A 23,030-nucleotide genomic window follows, 5' to 3' on the forward strand; every position below is an offset into this window, starting at 1 on the left:
TCACTTTTAAAAAATGCTAAGATTCCAATTTTGTTCAAAAATTATCATTCAAATTTCTGTAGAATCATTCAAATTTCTGTGTGTTTTATCGGTTGCTCTTTGAATATAGACATTTCTCACTTCAAATTCATTTATTACTATTTCTTGCCTAATGTTACATAAATTGTCAAAGAAAACACTTTCCTTTTTGTTTTTAGGAAAGACTTTGATGTGTATGTAAACTCTTTGAGAAATTTCAGTAATTCTATTGCATTTAAGACCCTTTCATGGTGAGATTTTTTATAAGATAACAATTTGCTTTGGATTAGGCTAATGTATGTAACCCTCATTGTCTTTGTATTTCTACTTGCTCTTTTGTTGCATAATAATAATAAAACAAAGCCAAAAAAAAGAAGAATGGTAAGATTTTGTACCTTTTCACCTTGCCACGCTCTGAAATGTTTAAAGAATATTTTTTGTTTATTGTGTGTAGATATATGCACACGGATATTTATGTATGACTGGAGATGTCATTATTGGAAAAGTATTTTTTCATATGCATATTATTGTACCCCACTTGAGTTTGTAAATTGGTATCGGTCAACAAAAAAATATACCCAATTCAAAAACATTAACTAAACCATATATTTGTGGGGTTGCATCTCAAGGGAATTCACTTTTCTGCTTAATTTGTAAAAGTTTGTCTTTGCTGAACAACATTAACAAGAAAGCGCCAAAAAGTACAGCCATCACTGTTGAAAGCTGATTTAAGATCCAGTCCACAGTACTTGGTTGGGAATGATGGCCTCTAGTGTCACTGTTATAACTTCACTATAATATAATACAAATACATTTCAATAAATAGTAATCTAGCAATATCAAGATGGTGTTAAGTTATCAGTCAGTGAAGAAAATGACATCCACCATGTTAGCAACAGAAGATACGGGTATTTCAAACTTAGTATTGATGTAATATGTGGTTTGAAAACACATTTTAATATAAACAAAATCGAAGAACTGTGAACATCATAACATGTCAGCTTTGTTCAGTCACCCACATGATCATCACAAAATAAAAACTGTCCAAATGTCAGTTTATGAAACCCAGGTGTTTTACGATTAGCATTTTCATCACACACTTCATGTCACTTGCATGTGTCCATTTCTGTACAAGTATAATTCCTTATTTTTTGGATCTCAACTCCTGCATGTGGACTCACTCACAGTCACATGTGAGTCTGATTGACCTCTTACTAAGATGCGATTCTCATCATGGTCAAGGCTTGTTTCAAGATCTCTACTTGTATTGAGAGGCCAGATCTTATCCATCTTCAGATGCAGTCATATGCTTTGTGCTCCTCCGAGCCAGTCAGTGTGTCCTCATCTGACCTACTGCACTCTTCTCAGATTGGTTTCACATCCCAAAATTCACCAAAAGAGACTTATTTTTAAACTGCTTGTTTGGAAACAATGCCCCCCAAAAAAAGTCACATCCTTCCACGGTTCCCTTTGAGTGTCTAGGACTCGAATGTTTTAACCCTAGGTTTACCAAGCATGTCAGGGTTCATTTTAAATCAATTTAGTGACAGAGTCTGAGCTGATTGTCCCATCCAGTCATGGTCTTCACCTCCGTCTACGGATATTGGCTTCAGCTGCAAAAAAGACAGTGTTTTTTTTTTTAACACCTCATTTATGTTTTGTAATGTTTAATTAGCACATCTGATTAAAAGTGTTATAATCTTACTGGTGTAATCTTGCGGCATCATGGGTTTGGAGATGACGGTTTTGAGGGCCTCCACCCACTCTCTCTGATCGCGCTCCTGCTCGCACATGAAGACGAACTGCCGATCTGGCGTCTCCACAATTACCCCACACTTCCATTTGTTGCCTCTCGTCCCTTTAGGGACACACTCTCTCACTGAATATCCATGATTCTCTGAGCCAATGAAAACTACCCCAAGCTCAATGGCATCCTTTAGGATAAAAAGAAGAGAATTCAAATTCATTAGACACTTACTGACTATACTGACACAGCAGGAACAGAAAAAAGATATTCATACCAGCTGTGTTTTAAAATAGAGTAGTTTCCTGTCCAGGGAATCCAAAATAAACCATCTTTTCTTGAAAGGCTCTCGCTGCTGTTCAACATAGACAAACAGTCAGTGTTATATTGATTAACTTTTAAATTCATTTCAAAAGCTTCAGATTTTGTCATTTGTCACATGCTCAACATCAGTGTTAGTAAAAGACAGCAGGACAATAAAACACAACAGAGAAATGCTAGTTATAATACAATAGCACATGCAGAACTATACAGATGTTGAAAATATGGACACAATGGATCAACATGTAATGGTGTATTATTGTTTGTGAGTGTTTGAAGAGGTGTTTAAGGAGTGTTTTACAAGAACAGCCTGATTTATTCTTAAATGCTTGTGCAATTTACGGGCAAATACAAACACCTTGCTATACTGGAAAATCTAGATTTTAAAATATGCAAAGAATCAGCATGAGAACCATCTATGGGGGAAACTCTTACCAGTGGGCCAGTCTTCTCCATGTAACCCTCTTTTAAATAGCTTCTGGTTATCCATGGTATTAGCTTAAGACAAAAAAGCACATTGTTAAAAGAGTTTATAATCAAGATAATAATAATAATACAATTATTAACCATTCGCACAAGAAAAAAAAAACTTAAAAACTTTCACAACTGTTTCACAGAGCTTTGGTTACATTTAGATTAAATTTAAATCATATTACTAGTAATGAACATTTGTGTTGACATTTTATAATATAATTTTGTAGCATTTTATTGTAACACCAAGTGAAAGCATTTTGTGTAATGCTAACCCTACAGAGCTGATCCAGATCAACATGTAGCACAAATGACACTGACCCAAACAAAGTTTATATCTACTGTGATTACTCACAGAACAATTGGTTCCTGAACTAGCCTAGAAAACTTTGGAATACAAGACACAGAGCATTCTGTAGCTAACCAACTAACAAACACGCTACTTGTTTAGGGATGCAGCAACTCACAAAAAATCAAAACCACATTTCCGTGTCCTGTTAGCATTGTGGTGTAGGGTGTCTGTTTGATCATTCATGTTGTGAAAAGGAAGGGAAGACAGGCCTTAAACTGTTAATGGTTTTAGGAAGTAAAATTACTTGGAAAAGGGGAAACTTGCAGTACTTCCTTATGTGGCAATGTTAATACAACTAAGCACTGAGATGACACATGGTACTCTAATAGTGGGGAAGTCGTGGCCTAATGGTTAGAGAGTCGGACTCGTAATCCAAAGGTTGCAGGTTCGAGTCTCGGGCCGGCAGGGATTGTAGGTGGGGGGAGTGAATGTCCAGCGCTCTCTCCACCCTCAATACCACGACTGAGGTGCCCTTGAGCAAGGCACCGAACCCCCAACTGCTCCCCGGGCACCGCAGCATAAATGCCTGCCCACTGCTCTGGGTGTGTGTTCACTGCTGTGTGTGTTCACTGCTGTGTGTGTGCACGATGGATGGGTTAAATGCAGAGCACGAATTCCAAGTATGGGTCACCATACTTGGCAGTATGTCATATCACTTCACTAATAAGTCAAAATCAAGTATACAAAATGTACTTACATCTTCATCGCTAGCTGTAGGAAAGGCTGTTTTCAGGTAGACATGGCGAATAGCTCTAATGGCATTAAACCAATTGACAATCTCCTAAAAGGGATGAAATACAGAGCAAATACTGTTTTGTGCTCAAGTTACCTTTAAAACTGGTTCAAAACAAAAAGGACTAAAAAAAAAACATGATTCTTGGGAATAAAGCAGGAAAAAAAGAAAATTCCAGAGGTTTACCCGTCCATTTTTATGGTAAACAAAAAGGTTTCTGGTGTGATCATCCACAGAGTAGGTGATCTGAAGGCCGTGAGCATGTCCTATCTTCTCAGACTGGAAGGTTGCATTCAGGTTCTTCACAGAAATAATAGCCTTTGGTCCCTTAGATTCCTGAAAAGCACAGATAGTGTTTAATGAATAGCTCATTTGTGCACCTAATACTTCATTATATTCAATTATTTTTCAGTCAAAGTCAAATATTTTAAAATGCAGCTAGAATTGTGTTAGATGACAGATATTGGATGATTAATGCATACTGTTAGCTTTGATGGACTTAAATGTCATGTAGTTAATCTGTGCTGCCTTTTACAACAAATGCCTTTGATCATATTTTTTTTGTTCTTGATGATGTGCAAACATCATTGCTCAACAAAAAAGTTCTCACATCCTCCTTGTAGTATTTGAGGGTAAAATCGTGCACTGAAAGAACAAACTTCCTCTCGAGAAACTGTCCATTATCCTTTCCTTTCTTCCACAACATGCCCTCATAGACACCTAGAGCAGGGCAAACAACTTCATTGAAAGATTAATGTTATTCATTGCTACTTTTAGCAGATGAAACAGAATAAGATACATTTGTACTTTTAAAGGTTAGAAGAAAACATCTGGGATCTGAAATGGATTACCTGCTGTGTAAGGTTTTTGTGTTTTTTCCTCTGTAAACTCCATTCTTTCGTATTTGGCTCGAATCCATTGTTCTCTGAGGACCCTATACAGTGTACATAGAATGCATTTGTTGAGCTACATGCTAGGGATAATTGATGTGCAAATGACATACAGTACATATATATTATAGTCTGAACGTACACTTACTGTTTTATAACAACAAAGCAGATTGTACTAGTTTAGCTGAATATGGCCATATATTCAACTAATGCATATGTAATGCAGCATATTAAGAGTCAAGAGAGCAACTGACAGAATCAAAAGACTGGACTTCAATACCACAAACCCCTTTTAGTTGAAGCAGTAGTTCCTCTTACTGTAACCAACAAAAGTACACAGCTTTTTTTTCTTCACGGTAAAACGTTTGCTTGATCAGCTATATTTTTTTTACTTCCCAAAACAAAGATCCGTAACCTTTATGATGATAAATCAGTAAGCACGTGTTTCAGTTTTAAATTAAAGTATGCTTTTGTTTGACTTTTCAGTCAGCAGAAGAGATTGGACTACTTACTCGCAATCCTCTGGTTGGGGCTGATAATAAAAGACTGGGACAAATTTCTCATAGAAGTTTTTGGCAGCACGATTTCCATTGGCCTTCATGAACTTCTCATCCATAAATGCATTAAAAGGAAGCACAAGTGTTAAGGTTCACATTCATGACCTACTGTAACCACTAGATTCTGAAAACTAAAACAGTGAATGTACAAAATCTAACAGTCAGGTAACAACCAATATCTTATCATTTGAATTTTTAGTTCACATACGTGCACAAGCTCATCATCCCAGAAGTCCAAGCGTATAGACTTGATGCGACTTATAGAAGCAAGATTGCGATGAGTTCCAGAACAGTTCAGACACACAAATATACCCAGTGTGCATGAAGCCCAATCTGGATCTTCAAATAACAAGTCAAACAAACATGTAAATAACACAGTAAGGTTACCACAATCAGAGAAAACAGTACATGTCAAGAAACTGTAATATCCAGGAAAAGTAATGAAAATAATATTTTTTATTCTATTATCACCTAGAAAATGACTCTTTTGAGATTCATCAATGTTATACAAAAGTTAAAGATCTGTATACAGTTCTGTGATCTCAATATCTATATAATTATTGAACAGTCAGAATAGCATGGAAAGTGTGTGAGTCCTGCTAACCATTCCAAGTAAAACAAATGTAAATAAATTTCAAGTAGGTAGCTACAGATACTAAATGCTACCGGGTTGGTTTCCAAACAAATGCCATAGTTACAGTGATCGAACCATGACAACGAGGAGCTGTTTGCTTCATGGCTACTGTGCATAAATACACAACTATATGATAAACAGGGTGTCAATATTTCAGTGAATCCCGATTAAAGTTTAAAGTGGTGTTTACCTGCAGCTCCACAGTCGGCACAGCAGCTATTCTCTGGCAGCTTCGCCAACTCTAGAAGCGTCTTTTTGTTCTTTTCCCGATTTGCCATAGACGAAATGCTTGTAAAAACATATGTAGCCGTTTGAGCTCTCTTATATGTTATTTCACGCGTGGTTAGTCACGTTGGGCGCGGTTTGACGGCTTTACTTCACTTTCATCGAGTCACTCGACGGAGCGCGCTTCTGTCGCATCAGAATCCAAACTCGACTGCGCTCGAGCGCGCGCGGCAAAATACTATGGGCTACACCTAAAATGTAATCTATATTAAATAAGCACACTAACATCAATCACTCCAAAAGTAGGAGTAGGCGATAATGACAGTAAACAGTGCTTTTTTGTGCTTAATATGATTAAAAATTAAATGTAATATTACAACAAACCATCAGATTATCAAGACTGATATAACTGGGGTTAAATCATCATGCAAGTGCCAAAGCCACATATTTTTGCAAGCTATTAAATATTCTCCAGTCACACTGAAACGTTGCATTTACTGGTTTTACAGGTATACAGTTATCTTCCCAGATTCAAGTGGACTAAAACCATCCCATTCAGAAGATGTGGAAGTGAAAAGTGTGTCACGACTCCAGGTTTCACGTTAAAACAATGCAAGTTCTGACTTCTCACATCATGCAAAGGTGATTAAATGCATGCGTTAGGAAAAAAGAAAAATCATACACAAACTGTACAAAAATTCAAATAGCACCATGTTCACTAGTGCTCTTGCAATTTACATACATATTGTGAGAAAAAACATGTTTGCTGGCAAATAGCAAATCCAAATTTATTACTTGATAAAACATTTTGGAAGATGCATGGCAGTACAAAACAAACGATCTTCATAATGGGAAACAGCAAATTTAAAACAGTACAAATATGTGCTGTCCACATAACAACATAAAACCACACTCCTTCTGAGTATATATTACTGTACAAATGCATTAAGTGGCTGCCTAAAGCTGTGTGTGTAATTTAAGGGAACTCTGCAGCCAGGAACTCCACTGTGCTTTTAGGAAGAGTGAAGTGTATACCGTCCAAATAGTGCAAGAACCTGTAAAAGAGTGCAGGGGGGAAAAAAACACACAACACTATGATTATTTTATGTTAAAGTGAAAGTTTTGGTACTACAAGCCAAGTGCATGTGATCATTTAAAACAAAACAAATGGTGACAAAATGCAAAAGACTCATACTGACATGAATAAAAATAAAACATCGTTGGTTAATTTGTGACCAAGTCATATTTGAGCTTTGCAAAAGCCACATCCTGTCCCCTCCACTGCGTTTTACTTTTTTAGACCTATATGGCCAAGTTGCATTTTCACACTTTGACAGCGCAGCAAAAAAATAAAACAAACAAACATGCATCAGGTGCTGAACACACTGTATTTGAGACGCATATTTAAAGAAAAGGTGTGGTTACCATTGTAGGCATCACATACAGTATTTAATCAGACAGTAAGTATTACTGACCTATACATCTAAATGTAAATATAGCATGTGCAGTCTTAACTAGTGAAATACTGTGGAAAGGGAGTTCCCCTTGTCACTATTCAGATGTGCGCCATCTGAATACCTGGAAGTGATCTCACTTTAGGAGCCAAACAAAAGACTGTTCACAAAAAAGGGTGTGTTGAGCATTAGAGACACCCAGCAGTTATGAGAACACTACAGAGAAATTCTTGTGTTTTTAAAACTTTTATGAACATTTCAGGCTCTTAAGGTAGTCAAGAGAGTACACCAGACTATTTGAACCAAAAGATATCTCAAAGTCAAATGATTAAATTAATTTGTTTCCACACCTCTCGGCTGATCAAGTCCTAATGCCCATTTCAGATGCAGGAACAGCTTGATCATACATATTAGGGATGCACCGAAATGAAAATCGAACAAAATGAAACACTGGCCAAACATGCTTCTTCACATTTTTTTCCTATGCATTTTGCCAATTTTTTCAACATTGCATAAATTAAATAGCAAAAAATTTACTTTACCGTTTTGTTTTGCTTTTCAAAGGAAAAAGTCAATTACAAAACTATTTAAAAATACTTATTTAACACTGAACATTTTTAACATTCTAGCAGATATATAGCAACAAAAACAATTTAACTTAAAATTCAGTTAGTAAAATGAAACTATTTTTGAGACCCCCTTCTTGAATCAGGCATGTGATTGGCTAAAGATAAAAAAAACTGGACTGGACACTGGAGCAGTAAATCAGCATACTAGAATGATTTCTGAAATGTCCTGACTTGACAATGAAGACTAGACTAATGATGCTGAAAATTCAGCTTTGATCACAGCAATCCATTATACTTCACCATGTTTTCACTACAAAACATTTATTTAAAATTGTAATAATACTTCACAATAATACAGTTTTTGTATTTTTTACTGTACAAATAAATGCAGCCTTGCTGAGCAGAAGAGACTTCTTTTAAAACAGAAAATATTACAGATCTCAATTTGAACACTATGTGTCAATGTTATAATAAATGTATTACTTTAGCTGTTGTAATTATTATTATTCTCATCGAAGACATGCCATGTAGTACTGAACAGTCTCTCACTGTCGGTGTTGATAATGATTTTCGTGTCTTTCTCTGAAAGTTTTAAATGCTTCCACACTGCCGTCATGTTTGCCGCATTACAAAGAGTGCACGCCTCTCACTGTATGGTTGCTATTTGATCGCATCACCAAAAATGTCATTGTTCGGTACAATTTGCTTATTCTTTGCCATTTTCGGCCGAATAATTTGCCAAACATTTGGTGCATCCCTATTACATCTTAAAACATTAATATAGAAAGGAAAGGCAATCTCGACCTATCACTGGTGCACCACCTAGTGGAAGCAAATGATGCCAATAAATCAGGGTTGTGCTAACTAACTAACTGTGTAATTCTGTAACTAACAACTGTAACCTGAGTGCACTGCAGACAGGCTATGAATGTGTCTGCTGAACTCTCACCTGCGTTTGATCTTTCCCTGCTCCTTCAGTTTCTCTGACCGACAGATGGCACGTAGAGAGGGGAGGTAGTCTAGAGCTGCTGCTGCCTGGTTTCCAAGCGTTCCAGCTGATCTGGAGGAGAGCACCGATTTAATCACCTCACTTCTCCTCTCCATCACCCTACACAAAACAAAATTAGCACGAGATTACTTTTTATATAACAACATGTTGTGTATAAACCAACTCATTGGACAAAGAATGGTCAGTGTAATCTAAAACAATGAGACTAAGGCTGGGAGATATAACTGAATGTGTGTTTTACATTTACATTTTTAAAGCACTTTTTATGTTTATAAAGAATGTCATAACACTAGTTTTGTGATGCTTGCCTTGAACTTGTAGGTTTAAGATCATTAAGACATTTTAATAGCATGTCTGATTTAAATATTAGTATAAAAACGGCTTTATGTTTGTTAAAATAGCAAATTTCAATGAACTGATTTAAAATTCCAATTCAAAGATTTGTTTGCACCACTCTACATCAAAAACTTTCAGTATTTTAATATATTATTTTTTTATATAATAGTAAACATTAAAATATACACTATTTACTACATGTATATACATAAATACTTTATTATAGGGACCGATTCTCACTGTTAACTAGTTGCTTAACTTATGACCATATTCTACATCTCTAATCCTACTAGGGCTGCACGATTATGACAAAAATCATAATTGTTGATTATTCCCTTGAAATTGCAATTGCGATTATTAATTATGATCATCACAATTTACATTGAATGATGTTTATACCATTGTTTGCAGCAACTGCATGCCATATTTTTAGATGAAAATAAACAAGCTGAAAACACTCTAACTGAAAAACGTCTATATTAAGCCTCAAATGTGAACTATACATTGGATTGGTTTCTTTAAATAAAAAAGTAAAAATATGCATGGTATTATAATGCTATACTAAAACTAAAATTAAAACAATGCAAAAATGCTTAAGATAACATGTAGAAAGAAAAGAAAACATCTTAAGCACACAGAGTAACAGAAGTGGATTCTGAACAATTAATTGCTGCTTTGAACGATTTCGTAATTGTAACTGCGATTAGAAATTAGATTAATTGCGCAGCCCTAAATCCTACCCAATACATAAACTTTATAACGACCTTACTAACTATTAACAAGCAGGAAATTAGGACATTATTGATGCAAAAGTTGCAGTATTTAACTGCATGACCCAGTCTTGGAATATTGTGGAGTTAAAAAAAAATAGCAAACTAGGGGAGCTAAATTCTCACCTTGGGTCACAAGGTGTACTTTGAGTGAGGCTAAAGCCATCTTTGTGTGGAGCCACAGGGAGGGTGAGTTCCTCTTCTGCCTCTCTTCTGATCTCCTCCTCCAGCTGCTGTGCTTTGTCCCAGGCTTCAGAGACTACAGCCTTGCACTTCCTAAAACTCAAATGCCCCAATGCAGCATGTATTTCATCGACATTAGCGCCATTCACTCGGCTGACACACTCTAACCGAATGTCATCGGTCATCCCACTCTTGACCTCTGCACCAGTCCAGCCAAAGACTTGTGGTCTGCAGGAACCCTCCGTTTGCAGCGGCTGATAGTGCAGTGAGGAGTCCAGGAAGGACATGTGGTCCATATACTCTGCTAAACTGCTTAGGCACTGCATCACTGGCTTGCTCTTCTTCCTTTCACCTTCGGATAACACCACACGCCTTGGCTTTACCGGCGCAGCTTCGGACACATTCACGGACAGATTGGCTGGATCTACATTAGTGCTTTGAGCAGGATCTTGGCTGGTTTTTGGTAGTGAGAGGAAGTCGTCCTCCGACTCTGAATCAGACTGGAAAACCTCTTTATTGCCAATGCCCATCTTTTTCCGCCCCCTCATTCTAGAGGACACTTTAAGGGGACTACCGTCATCAGAGGGCTCTTCCAAAACTTCCAACCTCACAATCTGAGGTACTTGCTCAGGATGGGACTGTGGATTTGGTGTTGATTGTGATTTGAGTGTGGACTGTGGTAAAAGACGAACTGGCAGAGGAAGCAGACTCTCCATATTTGAGTAGAGAAGATTCACTCCCCTTCTTTGGACCTCTGAGAGAAGATCCCAGCACTTAATGCTGTCTACTACTGAAGACCCATGCTGTAAGATATGAATAGATTGATCAGAAACAAATTCTTGAAGCAATATTACTTTTTTTTTTTTTAAATCGGCTTGTGTTGGATCTTATATGGCACATGCTTATTTCTCCTATTTATACACGTGGATCACCGTAGCAATCATCGAGCACTCACTTAATCTTTAAAAACACTCAAATATGAAAATTAGCATTTTAAAATGATTGTTTTTAGTTTCTATTTTCATTTTGACAAAATATTGCAGGCACACATATACACACACACACACATATATATATATATATATATATATATATATTAGTGCTGTTGATTGATTAAAAAGATTAACTAATTAAATCACACATTCTTCTGAAATTAATTGCGATTAATCCCACCTAACATTAAAGTTTTTAAATATACTTTTATATTGCAATAATGTCACATTCAATCTTCAATTTAATGTAGAAATAACATTTTTAATTTGTTTATTGGCATCTTATAATAATGAAAATATTTCCCCTAATATTTAACCATTGACTATAGCATTAAACATTACATTATAATTAAGAGCTATCAATTTATTAGAATTTACATTTATTAGACTTTAAAAATACCTTCTAATTTAAGTGAACGTAAACCCACGTATTCACACTAAATTCTAAACTAAATACAGATAAATACTATATTTTATATAGTATTATATTAGTTATTGATTTCCTCTTTTTTCTTTTATTCTTGATGAAAATACAACACAGCAGCTGGTTATTAGGCTTGGCTGCTATTTCTTTAAGAGATGTCGCTGCTGAACGTGACTAGAGATCGACCGATATATCGATTTACCGATATTTTCCCGATATTTAAGCATTTTTCCATAATCGGATATCGGTTTTGTAATATCGGATTCACCGATAAACACCGCCATCTTGTGGGTGTTTAGATAATTGCGCGCAGGATCGCAATTGCAGCGCATCTGAGGGGAGACGAGACAACAACGGCGTGCAGGTACTTGATTTGCTGTAGTTAGTAAACTATTTAATATTACAGGCATTAATGCACAAATTAGATGTATTACATAAATGCCTGATATGTAGTTTATGCAACTTGGCTCTAAGAAATATGATAAATAAGATACTCTGTCAAGCCCTGTCCCTATAAAGATATAACTTTGCCTGAAATAACACAGCCATGAATTAGAGCATGTTGGAAATAAAAGCATTGAATTTAATTCTCTCTCTGTTGTCTATATACTCATCATTAGTCTCGTGAAGCCGCTTTCATATTGCAGTTCACTCAGCAGGTTGATGCTCAAAAAATGCTCAGCACGGCCACTGCATGTAACTTTTAACAAGATTAACTTTTTTAAAGCACCCTAAATTGTATTAACACTTACTATATTACCATTATTTTGTTTATAAACATCTAAATTAATACAACTCTATGGAAATTAATTATTATCTCTGCAATCAATCGCAGTTTGAGTAGCCTATAGTTCTGTGTAAATGCATAATAAACCGCGCTGTCAGCAGCATAATTTAGAGCATGCCTGCTGAGAAATGCAATAAAATACAATGCTTGTTATATTCCAATATTCCAGAGAATATTATTCCGTGAATTAACATTATCCAGTGAATTATTCTTCACTCTTTATCCTATTAAACAGCTTATAAACCTACTAAAACTGTAGTTAAAAATGAAGTTGATATGACTCCTTTCCTTTATTTATTTTCTCCATTTGAAAACATTAGACTTTCTACGTTTATTTTGCTTACTGCTAATATTAGTGTTGCTGCTAAAGCTTTTTATAAATAAAATGTTTTTTATTGTTGTAATACGAAGATTAAATTTAACATGACAAGGCTCTAGACTGAGACCAAAATGGTAATTTTTTGCGAGTTAAAATTTGACGTGGTCGCATTTGTACGAGTGCCTGGTCTGCGCTGCTCCAAAGCGTCTGCTTCATACAGCGCGCGCTGCCAGCCGCAGCACATTATAGCAGGAGTCAGATTTCACTGATCACGTGAAGAGAGGTGCTTTCAGCGCGAGCGCTTCGTGGGTAAAGCCTGGTTTATACTCGCCGCATCAGCACGAGCGCGAAGGTGCACGTCGCGGAAGGAGCGCAATGGAGGATTTTGGTTTCAAACTAAAGTAAAATACCGCTTCTTAAACCAGAGAAGGTGAACATGCTGGTGTTCTTGTAGAAAAAACATGCAAGTCCTGTCAGCTACAGACAGTTTAGTTTTTCTTTTCTTTTTGTTTTCGTTTTGAGAAGCTTGTTATCTTTGCTGTTTACCTCACGTTACGCTATGGAGGCTTTCCTTAATTTAAAAAAATATTAATATTTATTTGCTTCCTCAGAGTTTGCTAAACTTTCTGTAATATACTCGGTATATAGTACAGCATGTGATGTGTCCTGTGCCATGCCTCGTCTTATTAGTTTTTGTTAATAAATGTAATGCAAGCTAGTTTGTCTGTCAATGTACTGTTTTATTGTTGTTGTGCTTTTTAATTAAGAATAACAATGAATCCATCTTTTGTTTTAGTCTTAAAAAGTGAAAGGTGTATAGATAAGCAAAACAGACAATGATCTTTTCTTGTAAAATGTGACACCAAGATCGCAAATTTGAAAGTAAAAAGCGCACGAAAAAAGGAATTCCTGTTCACAAAATTTAAATCACAAATAATATCGATGAAAAAGAACGAGTTGAACACTTTTGTTACCATATAACTATATAAACTATGATAAAAGTTCATCAGCATGCATTGATTAATCAAATGTTGTAGCAAAAACAAAAAACAAATTGCAACCAAATTATGTGCTCGTGCGACCAACTGAGAAAGTCGCAAAAGTGAGATCAGTGGGAAGAATGAGTCTAGAGCCCTGCATGAAAGACTGCTAATTCTCAAAACATTTTTTGTTAAGATGACTGAAAGGAGGAAAAATCAAAGTGAAGTATGGACTTACGTCACACAGTAATTTATTTACTTTATAACAGCAAATAAATATTGGTTCTGCATATCGGTTATCGGGCACATAAACATGCAAATAATTGGTATCGGTTATAAAAAAAAAAATCAATATCGGTCGATCACTAAACGTGACGCAGATCTGACAAGCATCGTATTTTCGATCAACTCTCATCACCTTTTCTGACCCATTTCAGGTCGGACCCATTTCAGTCTAATGAGCTGACGAGTTGAATCGGGTGTGTTATATGAGAGAGACAGTGCTGGGCTGCTCCAGGACAGTTTGAAAAACCATTTCAGAGCTTAAAGTAACAAACATATTACATGCTCGCACAGCTTTAAGGTAGCTTTAATCGCCTTTCTGGTAACTTCATGCCTCAACTGACCACTACATTGCATGCACGTAGTTTATTTTGAGCTTTGATATGAGTTGATAAAGACTTCAGCGCGCGCCTGTTTCCGTGCTTGTTTGACTCGCGCCTGCTGCTGAAGTGAAATTGGAGCGCGTCAGAAACGTCTCCGGATTGATGTGATTGTAAAGACATTCTGCGACTGAATAAATGCACTGCTTGTCAAGAAAAAACAGATGAAAACAGCAGTTATGAGTGGGGTGACCAACCCTAGGCTCCGCCCCTGCGTTAACAGCATTAAATAATTTTAACGCGTTAAACTGAAAAAATTCAAACGCTAATTTTGACAGCACTAATATATATATATATATATATATATATATATAGGGGTGGATTTTCACTTGTTCTGATACTTTTTCCCCCAAAATTCTTTGATAGTTCTCAAGTTCAAAACAACAGCATTTATTTTAAACAGAAATCTTCTTTAACATAGCAAACTTCTTTACTGTCATGTTTGATTTAATGAATTCTTGCTGAATAAAACTATTAATACCTTAAAAAAAAAAACATTAGTGGCTTTTACATCAAGGGGATAAACACTCACCTTTAGGAGCAAATCTGCAATATTTTCTGTTTGCATATTTCGGATTCCCAGCAAACTTTCTGTGCATGCAGTGTGGCAGGGTGGTATTTTATCCTCATTTACATCATGAATTTTGACAGACTGATAATGAATGTCACTCTTGATGTCCCCTTTGAGCTCTACAGATTGAAACAAGTTGTTTTTGATGAGTATATTCACATATAGCCAAGAGTTTTTAGTGTACTTTTCAGAGTCATATCTTTACCTGAGGAAGGCAAAGGCCGATGCACCTGCTGTCCACCACCACTGCAGGCCCAGAACTGCAGGTGCAGGAGGCTTTGACGAATATCACACCTGTTCCAGTCCAGCAGACAGGACAGATCCTTAGTGTCTGTTCTCATGTTTTCTGCTAGACACAGCAGCTGGAGGTAAGTAGACACATCCTCCTGGAAAAGTCAAAATTATCGACAATCACAAACAAGACACAACACAGGATAAAAAAATTTGGCAAAGGAGAAAAGAAATTAAGCTTACCACTGAAGGAGATTTAAAATGGATTTCCTCAAAGTATCCATCAAATGCAGCACCAAAGATTGGATCTGCACAAAACAAGTCCCATATACTAATTAACATTTCACAAATTGTAACTTTCTGTTCACTGCCAACTTTACTCACCACTGGTTGTTAGAATAACTGGTCTCTTGGTTGTAGTCATGAAGTGTTTTATTGCAGCCAGAAATCCAGCGTCATCATCAAAAATGATGTCCACCTCCTCAAATAAGATGAGGGATGTGGCAGTCCTCTTGTCCTGGTCTTCAGTGGAGATCTTGGTGCCCACTGATGTTCCCCCAGGGCACTCTTTGCTGTCAGCCTCTTTTACTTTGGCAGACTTTGGGGTTGCTTTTAAGACTAAAAGAAAACAAGAAATGCCATATAAAAGGTCTCAAACATGAAGTTTGAAAACATATCCTAAATAAAATTTAAATAAAATAAAAACATCACATTGACAGTTGTTGTTTTGAACTTATATTCATCATTGGATACAATACAAGTAGCAGTTCCCACAAAATATTAAGCAACACAACAGTTTTGAACATTGATAATAATAGAAAATTAGCATGTAGAGGAAAACAAGAAATGCCATAGAAAGGTCTCAAACATTAAGCATAAAAACAACCTGTAAATATGGCTAAAAATAAGTATCAATATCAATTCAACATGTGTGATTGGAAATACTTGACTTTTACTGGATTCTGATTTATTACCAGGCTGCGTTTTCTTGTCTTGACTCTTTGCTTCTTTGCCAGTGGGCCTTCTGCCTGCTTTGAAGAAATTGGCCAGAGATGTCGGAGCCAAGCCTGCTCTTCTGAATGAAGCACTTCGAGGGGACTGAGGAGGCTTCCTGGGCGATGATACAACCCTTCTGGGGGAATTCAACTTCCCTGTAATTGGAAGAGACACTGAGAACTCAAGCAAAAAGTCATGCACAGTACACATTATATTGTTATCACCAAGGAAGAAAACATTCATACTGGGAGAGTTGCCGGGTTTGGTGGTGGTGCTGTTGTTGCTATAATTGCTGAAGTAGGATGGTTTTTGAGCGTTGACACCCTGGATGTCCACCTGGTGGGACTGAGTGGCTTCCTTCAGCTGGGATAAGATCTGACGACCACTCCTTTGAGACGAGGAGTTCACCTCAAATACCTTGAGAGAAAAAAACAGCAGGGTTGGTAGAAGCACTTTCCTTTTTTCAACGACAGACAATTCCAAAATAGTAAAGAAAATTGAACAATGAACCACACCTTGAATCCGAGTTCTTGTGCACAGGCATAGACTGCAGCAGTCTTGCCCACTCCAGCGGGTCCAGTGATAAGAAGTGTGTTACACAAATGATCTTCTGTCTCATCCAGGCCTTCACCTAAGAGCCAGGAGTCTGGATAGGAATAATGTTGAGACAATGATTTTTAAATATGGCAAGCAAAACAGCTACTACTGTGCCATTTAGCATCTTTACATACCATTACTGTCCTCTTCTTGCTTCTTTTCCTGCTGTTTCCTCTTCTCTTCCCGGTCAGCTCTCAATTTCCACTCTTTCAGCCAGCTAACAGTAATGAACAAAATTAAATATGAAGAAATTTAACAGAAAAAAAAGAATATTCATTACTGACATGTCAATAAGTGGATGGGATCTTTCACCATCTTTGTTTAAACTAGACAGCATAATAACCTGTGTAGCCTCCGGACAGACTCCATATTCCCAATTACTTCACTGGAGTGCTGCGGCTGATACTTCTCTGTCCAAAGCACATCTTCTTTCATTCGATCTAGAAATGAAAACATGAACAACCTCATTACAAAAAAACCCCAGTGCAAACAAGTTTAAGAAACATGCAAATATTTCATAACACCTTAGGTTCATTTCATGAGAAATAATAGACGAAGAACAACTACCAGCAATGTTATAAATACTCTACCGTTCAAAAATTTGGGGTTGGCAAGATTTTCTTTTAAATAAATTAAGAGATTTTTTTTCTTTCAGCAAGGATGCATTAATTTGACCAAGAGTGACAGTAAAGACTTATATAATGTTACAATAAAATCTTTGAAATAAATTGTTCTTTTGATTCATCAAAGAATCCTAAAAAAAATGGACCACGGTTTCCACAAAAATATTAAGCAGCACAACGGTTTTCAAAATTGAGAAGTAATGTTTCTTAAGGATCAAACCATCATATTAGGCTGATTTCTAATGGATAATGTGACACTGAAAACTGGAGAAATTACTGAAAATTCAGCTTTGCTATCACAGGAATAAAATACTTTTTAGAATATATTCAAATAGAAAACATTTTAAAGTGTAATATTTTATTTAAATAATACTTTGTAACAATAGATTTCACTGTCATTTCCAAAAGTAGCCTTGATGAGAATAAGATAAACCCCACACTTTTATACTCTTATTCACTGCTTGCTGTACAACTAATGTTCAAGAAATACTGTAAAGGAACACATTTTTTCAAGAAGTCTTATAGGGGAAGAAAACTTTTCAGGGCAGAAAAAAGATTGCCTAAAAACATCATTTGATTTTCACCTTCTGTGCTTGAATTTTCTGGGACAGGGGAATCCACTATAATGACAGCATCATTCTGGTTTCCCACAGGTGAGATCAACTCTGCTGGCTTGGGCTCTTCTTTCTGCTTTTGCCTTAGTGATCGACCTCTTCGTCTTCCGCCAGACGGCACCGTGTCGGAGACATTCTGTGCTGCCTGACCTCCTGATGGTGGACTTTCTTCAATCACAATGACATCCCCTTCTGTTCGATTGGACTTTGGCTTTTTACCCACTTTGCCTGTCATCTCTCCTTCATCCACACGCTTCCGTTTCCTTCCGACGCCCTCAGACGATCCAGCAGGGCAGGACACCTTAGAGACACCTTCAAATTCTACAGATAATCATATAAATGAAGGAAATATGAAACAATCTGTCAATTATTCTGGGATACATGTCTGATTATGAATGCATTTCTGCCTAAGAATAATATCTTTCTGTAAGCAATACAAAAAAATTGTTTAATTGTATTTTTCTGTCACCGGAGGCAGAGGCCTGGAGGATGTAGTCCTCACGTCTCTTGACAAACCACGTAAAAAAGCGTTGATGAGGGAAAGAGGGATTGGAGATTCTCATCTCCTCCAAAAGACGCAGCCTGATTGGCTCAGAAAACTCAGATCTTCGACAACAGGACATCTAAATAACAAAAAACAAGTTACTTCTTTTTGATCAATTGAATGCATCCTCAATGAATAAAAGTATTAATTTCATTCAGAAAAAAATATTTTACTGACCCCAAACCTTTGTGCGGTAATGTATATTAACAAACTGAAATGAATTAAAAAAAAAAAAAAAAAAGAGCAAAACACAAACACAACAATTTTCACCAAAAGATTACCAACCTGATTGCAACCGGCTCTCTTTGCAGGAACTGTAGCATAACCCAAAAACTTTTCCAAAGACATCAGAGGTACAGAAGGTAAATTATAGGGCTCCTTCAAACAACTCAGGAAGGGATTTGTGGGCCACTGGAGGTTCCAAACAGAACAATCTGACATGGAAAGAAATGAGCACATTAGTCTCAAATACACACAATTAGAGATGACAATCTAGAGAACACCTGTTAGCTTACGTGCAGCCCTCTGCTGGACATGAACCACTGTCTGGAAGGAAGCACAGGCCTGACTGTAAGCCTCTCGGCAGGCTGCTGTCTTTGCAATCTGCTTTTTGAAGGACTCCGGAAGGCCGCTCTTCAGAAACTCTCTCTTTGCTCTGAACTGTTCATCATCTTGCGAGTTCTCTGATGCCTCTCGACTGACAGGGTTGAGTTTGGAGGGACAGGCATTTATTAGAATTTAACACCGACGAGAAAGTAAAAGAAATAAAGAGCTTTTGCCAATTCAATTACTGACTGGTACTACTGGTGTAATACCTGCTGTCGTCAAAAATGGAGATGACAGCCGACGGTCTCTGAGCTTTTTTCTCACCGAACAGAGGAGCCACTTTAGAAGCTGAAAAAGACATCAGTGTATTTTTTAATGACGTCAATGCAATTTTCATGCTGGCACAAAAAATAAAACGCATTAATTAATAAAAAATTATATTAAGGTGTTGACTTAATTTTAACCATTTGCGTCAGTGTAACGTACCTGCAGGAGTCTTAGATGTTTTATTTTGAGATGTATTTTTACCCAAAACTTCATTCAAACTACGAAGCTTCTTCTGGCTTTTGTCATTCTCCTGTGAGGTGACTGGAGTGCTTTTGCTTTCCTCCAAAAACACTACAGAATCCTAAAAAGAAGATATTACAAAAATGTATACAAATAAAAGAATAACTTGATTTATAAAAGCAGCTTTTAACACACCCACTATCTTACCTCATCTTCACAGTAATTTATGATGGACTCTTTGCTTCTTGTAGAGCGTCGTACAGTGTCTTTTTCCTTATTAGTGTCCTTTTTACTTTGTTGAAGAGCTTTGGCTTTCTGCACCAGCTTTCTAGCTTGTTTCATTTTTTTAACTGCATTTAATTCCTAACAAAGAAGAGCTTTTGTGAGTAATCTTCAGTCTTAGAACAACTACGAATAACAATTTTGTTTTAACAATATAATTATTTCATTTAGATTACACATATCTTATAAAAGAATTATATAAAAACACAATACTTATATAAACACCCATATACTATATTTAAGAAGAATGTTACATACAACAATCATACATGTTAGTTACCTGTGTTGAGAGAGGACTTGATATTTCAAAATCACCAGCTTTTGTAGCAGAGGATGGAAATACTCTGGTGATTCTCATCCTATCAAATAAAATGTATGATTTATTGTCTCATGTACTTAACAAAAACAATTTAAGTAAGAAATTAAAAGGTGAATCTCACCTGATAGGGCTGCCTTTCATGTCTGGCGGGCAGAGCATTTCAGCTTTATACATGCCTCTTTTGGGCCTTTGAGATTTTGGGGTAGAGGCCAGAGAGGGAGACGGTGTATTTTGGTTCTCATCATCTTTCTTTGTGTCCTTTTGCCTCTCTTTCTTCTGTGGTGCGGTATTAAGCACAGCGGCTGACTGTCTACGTGAAAGCTCTCTGGTCGACCTCCTCAGCTCTATGACAGCCTTTTCACTGTTGTCATTATCAGCTGGGCTACTGTCTTTGTTGACTTCTGCTGGAGGTTCTTCAGGTTCTGAAGTTGCAGCTTGTGCATCTTCAGCTTTCTTAACTTGCCCCTTCTTCCCAGATTTCCTAACTCGCTTCTTTTTATCACCTGGACAGCTCTTCTGCTCTTCATGCTGCTCCGAGCTGGTCACTTCAGTTTTGTTCTCAATAGATTTTTCTTCAGTTTTGCTCTCAAGAGATTTTTCATGTTGATTGTCTGCTGCCTCTGGGACTTTCTCTTGAACTTGGTTCTGCTTGCTCTGACCTTTGCTGGTTTTGCTTTTAAAACCATCAAGACTAGGCTGCTTAAAGGCATTCAGAAACTGCTTTCTCTCGGCCTCAGTGCTTTTAGGAATTGAGCTGGACTCCACCACATCAAGTTCCAGATCTTCCTCAAGAAGAACAACGTTAGATTTCCTTTTGCGGTCAGGCAATACATCTGGTTTAATCTCTGGGACAGGATCAGACCAATTCTTATCCTCTTTTGACTGACTTTTTTTATTTTTACTAAAAATAGATGCGACTTTTAACTCCTTGGCAACTTTGACAGACTCAAGACGATCAGGGGAAATGGGATGCACCTCAGCTTGAATTGTGAGTGTTCGTGGTGACACCTGTAGAGGACCGACTGCAGATCCACTCTGATCATTACAGGGGTTGCCTTCACTTGATGTGTCTGCAGTGTCAGTCTTGGGAATCACATTGCTCTCTTCCCGCTCTTGACTTTGATTCTGCACAAAGTCTTTGAATGAGATTGTGACGGTGCCGCTTTTCTTTTCTGTACTTTCCTCTGATTTAGTCTCACATACAGGCTCTTCTGCATCAGCTTCACATTCCTTAGTCTCTTCACGACCACCTTTTGCCTTTCGGTTTCTCCTCACAGCAGATTTTCTGTTTGCACAGTCTTTCCTCCTGCTTTGTTTTAATGAGGGTTTTTGTTCAGAACTTTCATTAGAATTCTTAATCATCAGGACATCTGGATCAGCCTCGGTGACATTTTTCCTTATGTCAGATTCTTTCTCAGAGGAGGCATCATGACAGGTTTGAGCTGGATGGACAGCAGTATTGCTTTCCTTTACAGATGACTCACTGGGGCTTTCTATCAAGACAACATCATCTGTGACCACCTGTGTATCCTCCTCTTTGGACTTCTTGTTGTCTTTGGCCTTCCTGGTTCGCTTCTGCCCCTGTCCTCGTATAGGTTTCCCAGGGATTTCACGACTTGCTTGCTCTGAAGGTTGCGGGGAGCTTTCTTTAGCTAATAGATTGCAGCTTTTTATTTCTTGTGCAGGCGAGGTTCTTTTAAAGTAGTCCATAATGTTGTTAGTCCGTGGTGGTGAGAATGGTTTCTCCACCGGCTTGGGCATAAAGTAGTTAGTAATAGTTTTGACAGATGGTGCATCACCATCCTTCCTCAACTTCTTACATGGCTGGAGAAACAGAGCAATAATGTAAACTGCAGCAAATCAATGTTTTTTTCAATAGAAAATCAGTACTTTAACAAATCAGCATTACAGCTTTTTTTGTGACACATACCTGACCCTCAAAATCCTCTATGACAGCCGCCATAGCCACGGCCCCAGCCATCGTTTCAACCCCAAACTATAGATCTATATAGATTTAACAGACAAAACCAAGGATTTTAAACGAGTTTAAACACAAGCACACACAACAAAGCCACATTCTCACATTCAAAGCTTGTTTATACATATTTACGACATGTACACTTGTATATAACAGTTACAGTTAAAGTCTGAATGAATGACGTCTCCATAATCGCGTTTATTAAATGTTTACCTGTCAACTATGTGTTTGTACAATATCCATAAACATTACAGACACTCACCGGTTCTTTTCCTTCCTAGAGGGATACGTTGATACATACTCTAAATATACAGTGAACGGTGCATAAAATATTACCACAGCAACGAATTTACGAAAACACAAAGCCTATCTACACATTTCCCAAACAACGATATACATTCCAAAACCGGCGAAAAACAAACATAACGTGATAATAACCGACCCCCAAACCGACCTTACGTGGAAATGTAATCTTTAAAATCAGAATTGCATTTGAATCTAAAGATGAAATCCCATATTCCCTAATAATGTAGGTTGGAGAAGTGTAGTTTAGTTGGATTGTTTTCGACAAATGGCGCCAAATATTATGGAGGTCTTTCGCCGCGCCGGTTCAGCCAATCACAGCCCGTGTCGTCATACGTTCTGAAAGAGGAAGGCGCTTTTTCAAACGACATTCGATTTCAAAATACTACTACCAGTCATTTGGACTATACCACAAAAACAAATAGGTCTTTCTTGGTGTAATTTTCATTCATATTTTTTATAGTGTCATTATAAATGTAATTAACTTGA

The 23,030-nt window shown here is 37.1% G+C and overlaps 2 protein-coding genes across 3 annotated transcripts; both read right to left on the minus strand.

Moving 5' to 3' along the window:
* Window positions 1-443: 443 nt before the first annotated feature.
* On the minus strand, window positions 444-6,160 carry adap2 (ArfGAP with dual PH domains 2). Of its 2 annotated transcripts, none has more exons than XM_079384562.1 (11): window positions 5,911-6,160; window positions 5,295-5,425; window positions 5,042-5,133; window positions 4,491-4,573; window positions 4,250-4,359; window positions 3,826-3,975; window positions 3,604-3,687; window positions 2,519-2,581; window positions 2,040-2,117; window positions 1,724-1,952; window positions 444-1,631 (listed from the first exon to the last, which is right to left on the minus strand). In XM_079384562.1, the coding sequence occupies exons 1-11, from the start codon at window positions 5,996-5,998 to the stop codon at window positions 1,603-1,605; spliced, it is 1,137 nt and encodes a 378-aa protein (XP_079240688.1). In that variant the 5' UTR covers window positions 5,999-6,160; the 3' UTR covers window positions 444-1,602. The 2 variants fall into 2 exon arrangements, with proteins under 2 accessions (XP_079240688.1, XP_079240687.1); XM_079384561.1 differs by having other exon boundaries at window positions 911-1,631; window positions 4,250-4,377.
* Window positions 6,161-6,645: 485 nt separating this feature from the next.
* atad5a (ATPase family AAA domain containing 5a) lies at window positions 6,646-22,842 on the minus strand. The gene is made up of 23 exons (XM_079383286.1): window positions 22,501-22,842; window positions 22,191-22,264; window positions 20,382-22,084; window positions 20,222-20,300; window positions 19,867-20,022; window positions 19,639-19,780; window positions 19,422-19,500; window positions 19,122-19,303; window positions 18,892-19,040; window positions 18,532-18,685; window positions 18,033-18,383; window positions 17,169-17,265; window positions 16,960-17,042; window positions 16,744-16,874; window positions 16,474-16,645; window positions 16,207-16,383; window positions 15,617-15,850; window positions 15,476-15,540; window positions 15,207-15,387; window positions 14,963-15,120; window positions 10,210-11,069; window positions 8,918-9,076; window positions 6,646-7,000 (listed from the first exon to the last, which is right to left on the minus strand). The coding sequence occupies exons 2-23, from the start codon at window positions 22,239-22,241 to the stop codon at window positions 6,922-6,924; spliced, it is 5,442 nt and encodes a 1,813-aa protein (XP_079239412.1). The 5' UTR covers window positions 22,242-22,264; window positions 22,501-22,842; the 3' UTR covers window positions 6,646-6,921.
* Window positions 22,843-23,030: the final 188 nt, after the last annotated feature.

Source organism: Barbus barbus, assembly GCF_936440315.1.
Source record: "Barbus barbus genome assembly, chromosome: 3".
Taxonomy (NCBI): Eukaryota; Metazoa; Chordata; class Actinopteri; order Cypriniformes; family Cyprinidae; genus Barbus; species Barbus barbus.

Coding starts and splice junctions, on each gene's coding strand:
- atad5a (XM_079383286.1), bottom strand. CDS start 22,241: ATGGCTGGGGCCGTGGCTATGGCGGCTGTCATAGAGGATTTTGAGGGT. Junction 15,121..15,206: donor TCGGCCTTTGCCTTCCTCAG/GTAAAGATATGA, acceptor TTCAATCTGTAG/AGCTCAAAGGGGACATCAAG. Junction 11,070..14,962: donor TTGCAGATTTGCTCCTAAAG/GTGAGTGTTTAT, acceptor CATATCTTACAG/CATGGGTCTTCAGTAGTAGA.
- adap2 (XM_079384561.1), bottom strand. CDS start 5,998: ATGGCAAATCGGGAAAAGAACAAAAAGACGCTTCTAGAGTTGGCGAAG. Junction 5,426..5,910: donor TGCCGACTGTGGAGCTGCAG/GTAAACACCACT, acceptor TGTTATTTGAAG/ATCCAGATTGGGCTTCATGC. Junction 3,688..3,825: donor TTTACCATAAAAATGGACGG/GTAAACCTCTGG, acceptor CATCCCTTTTAG/GAGATTGTCAATTGGTTTAA.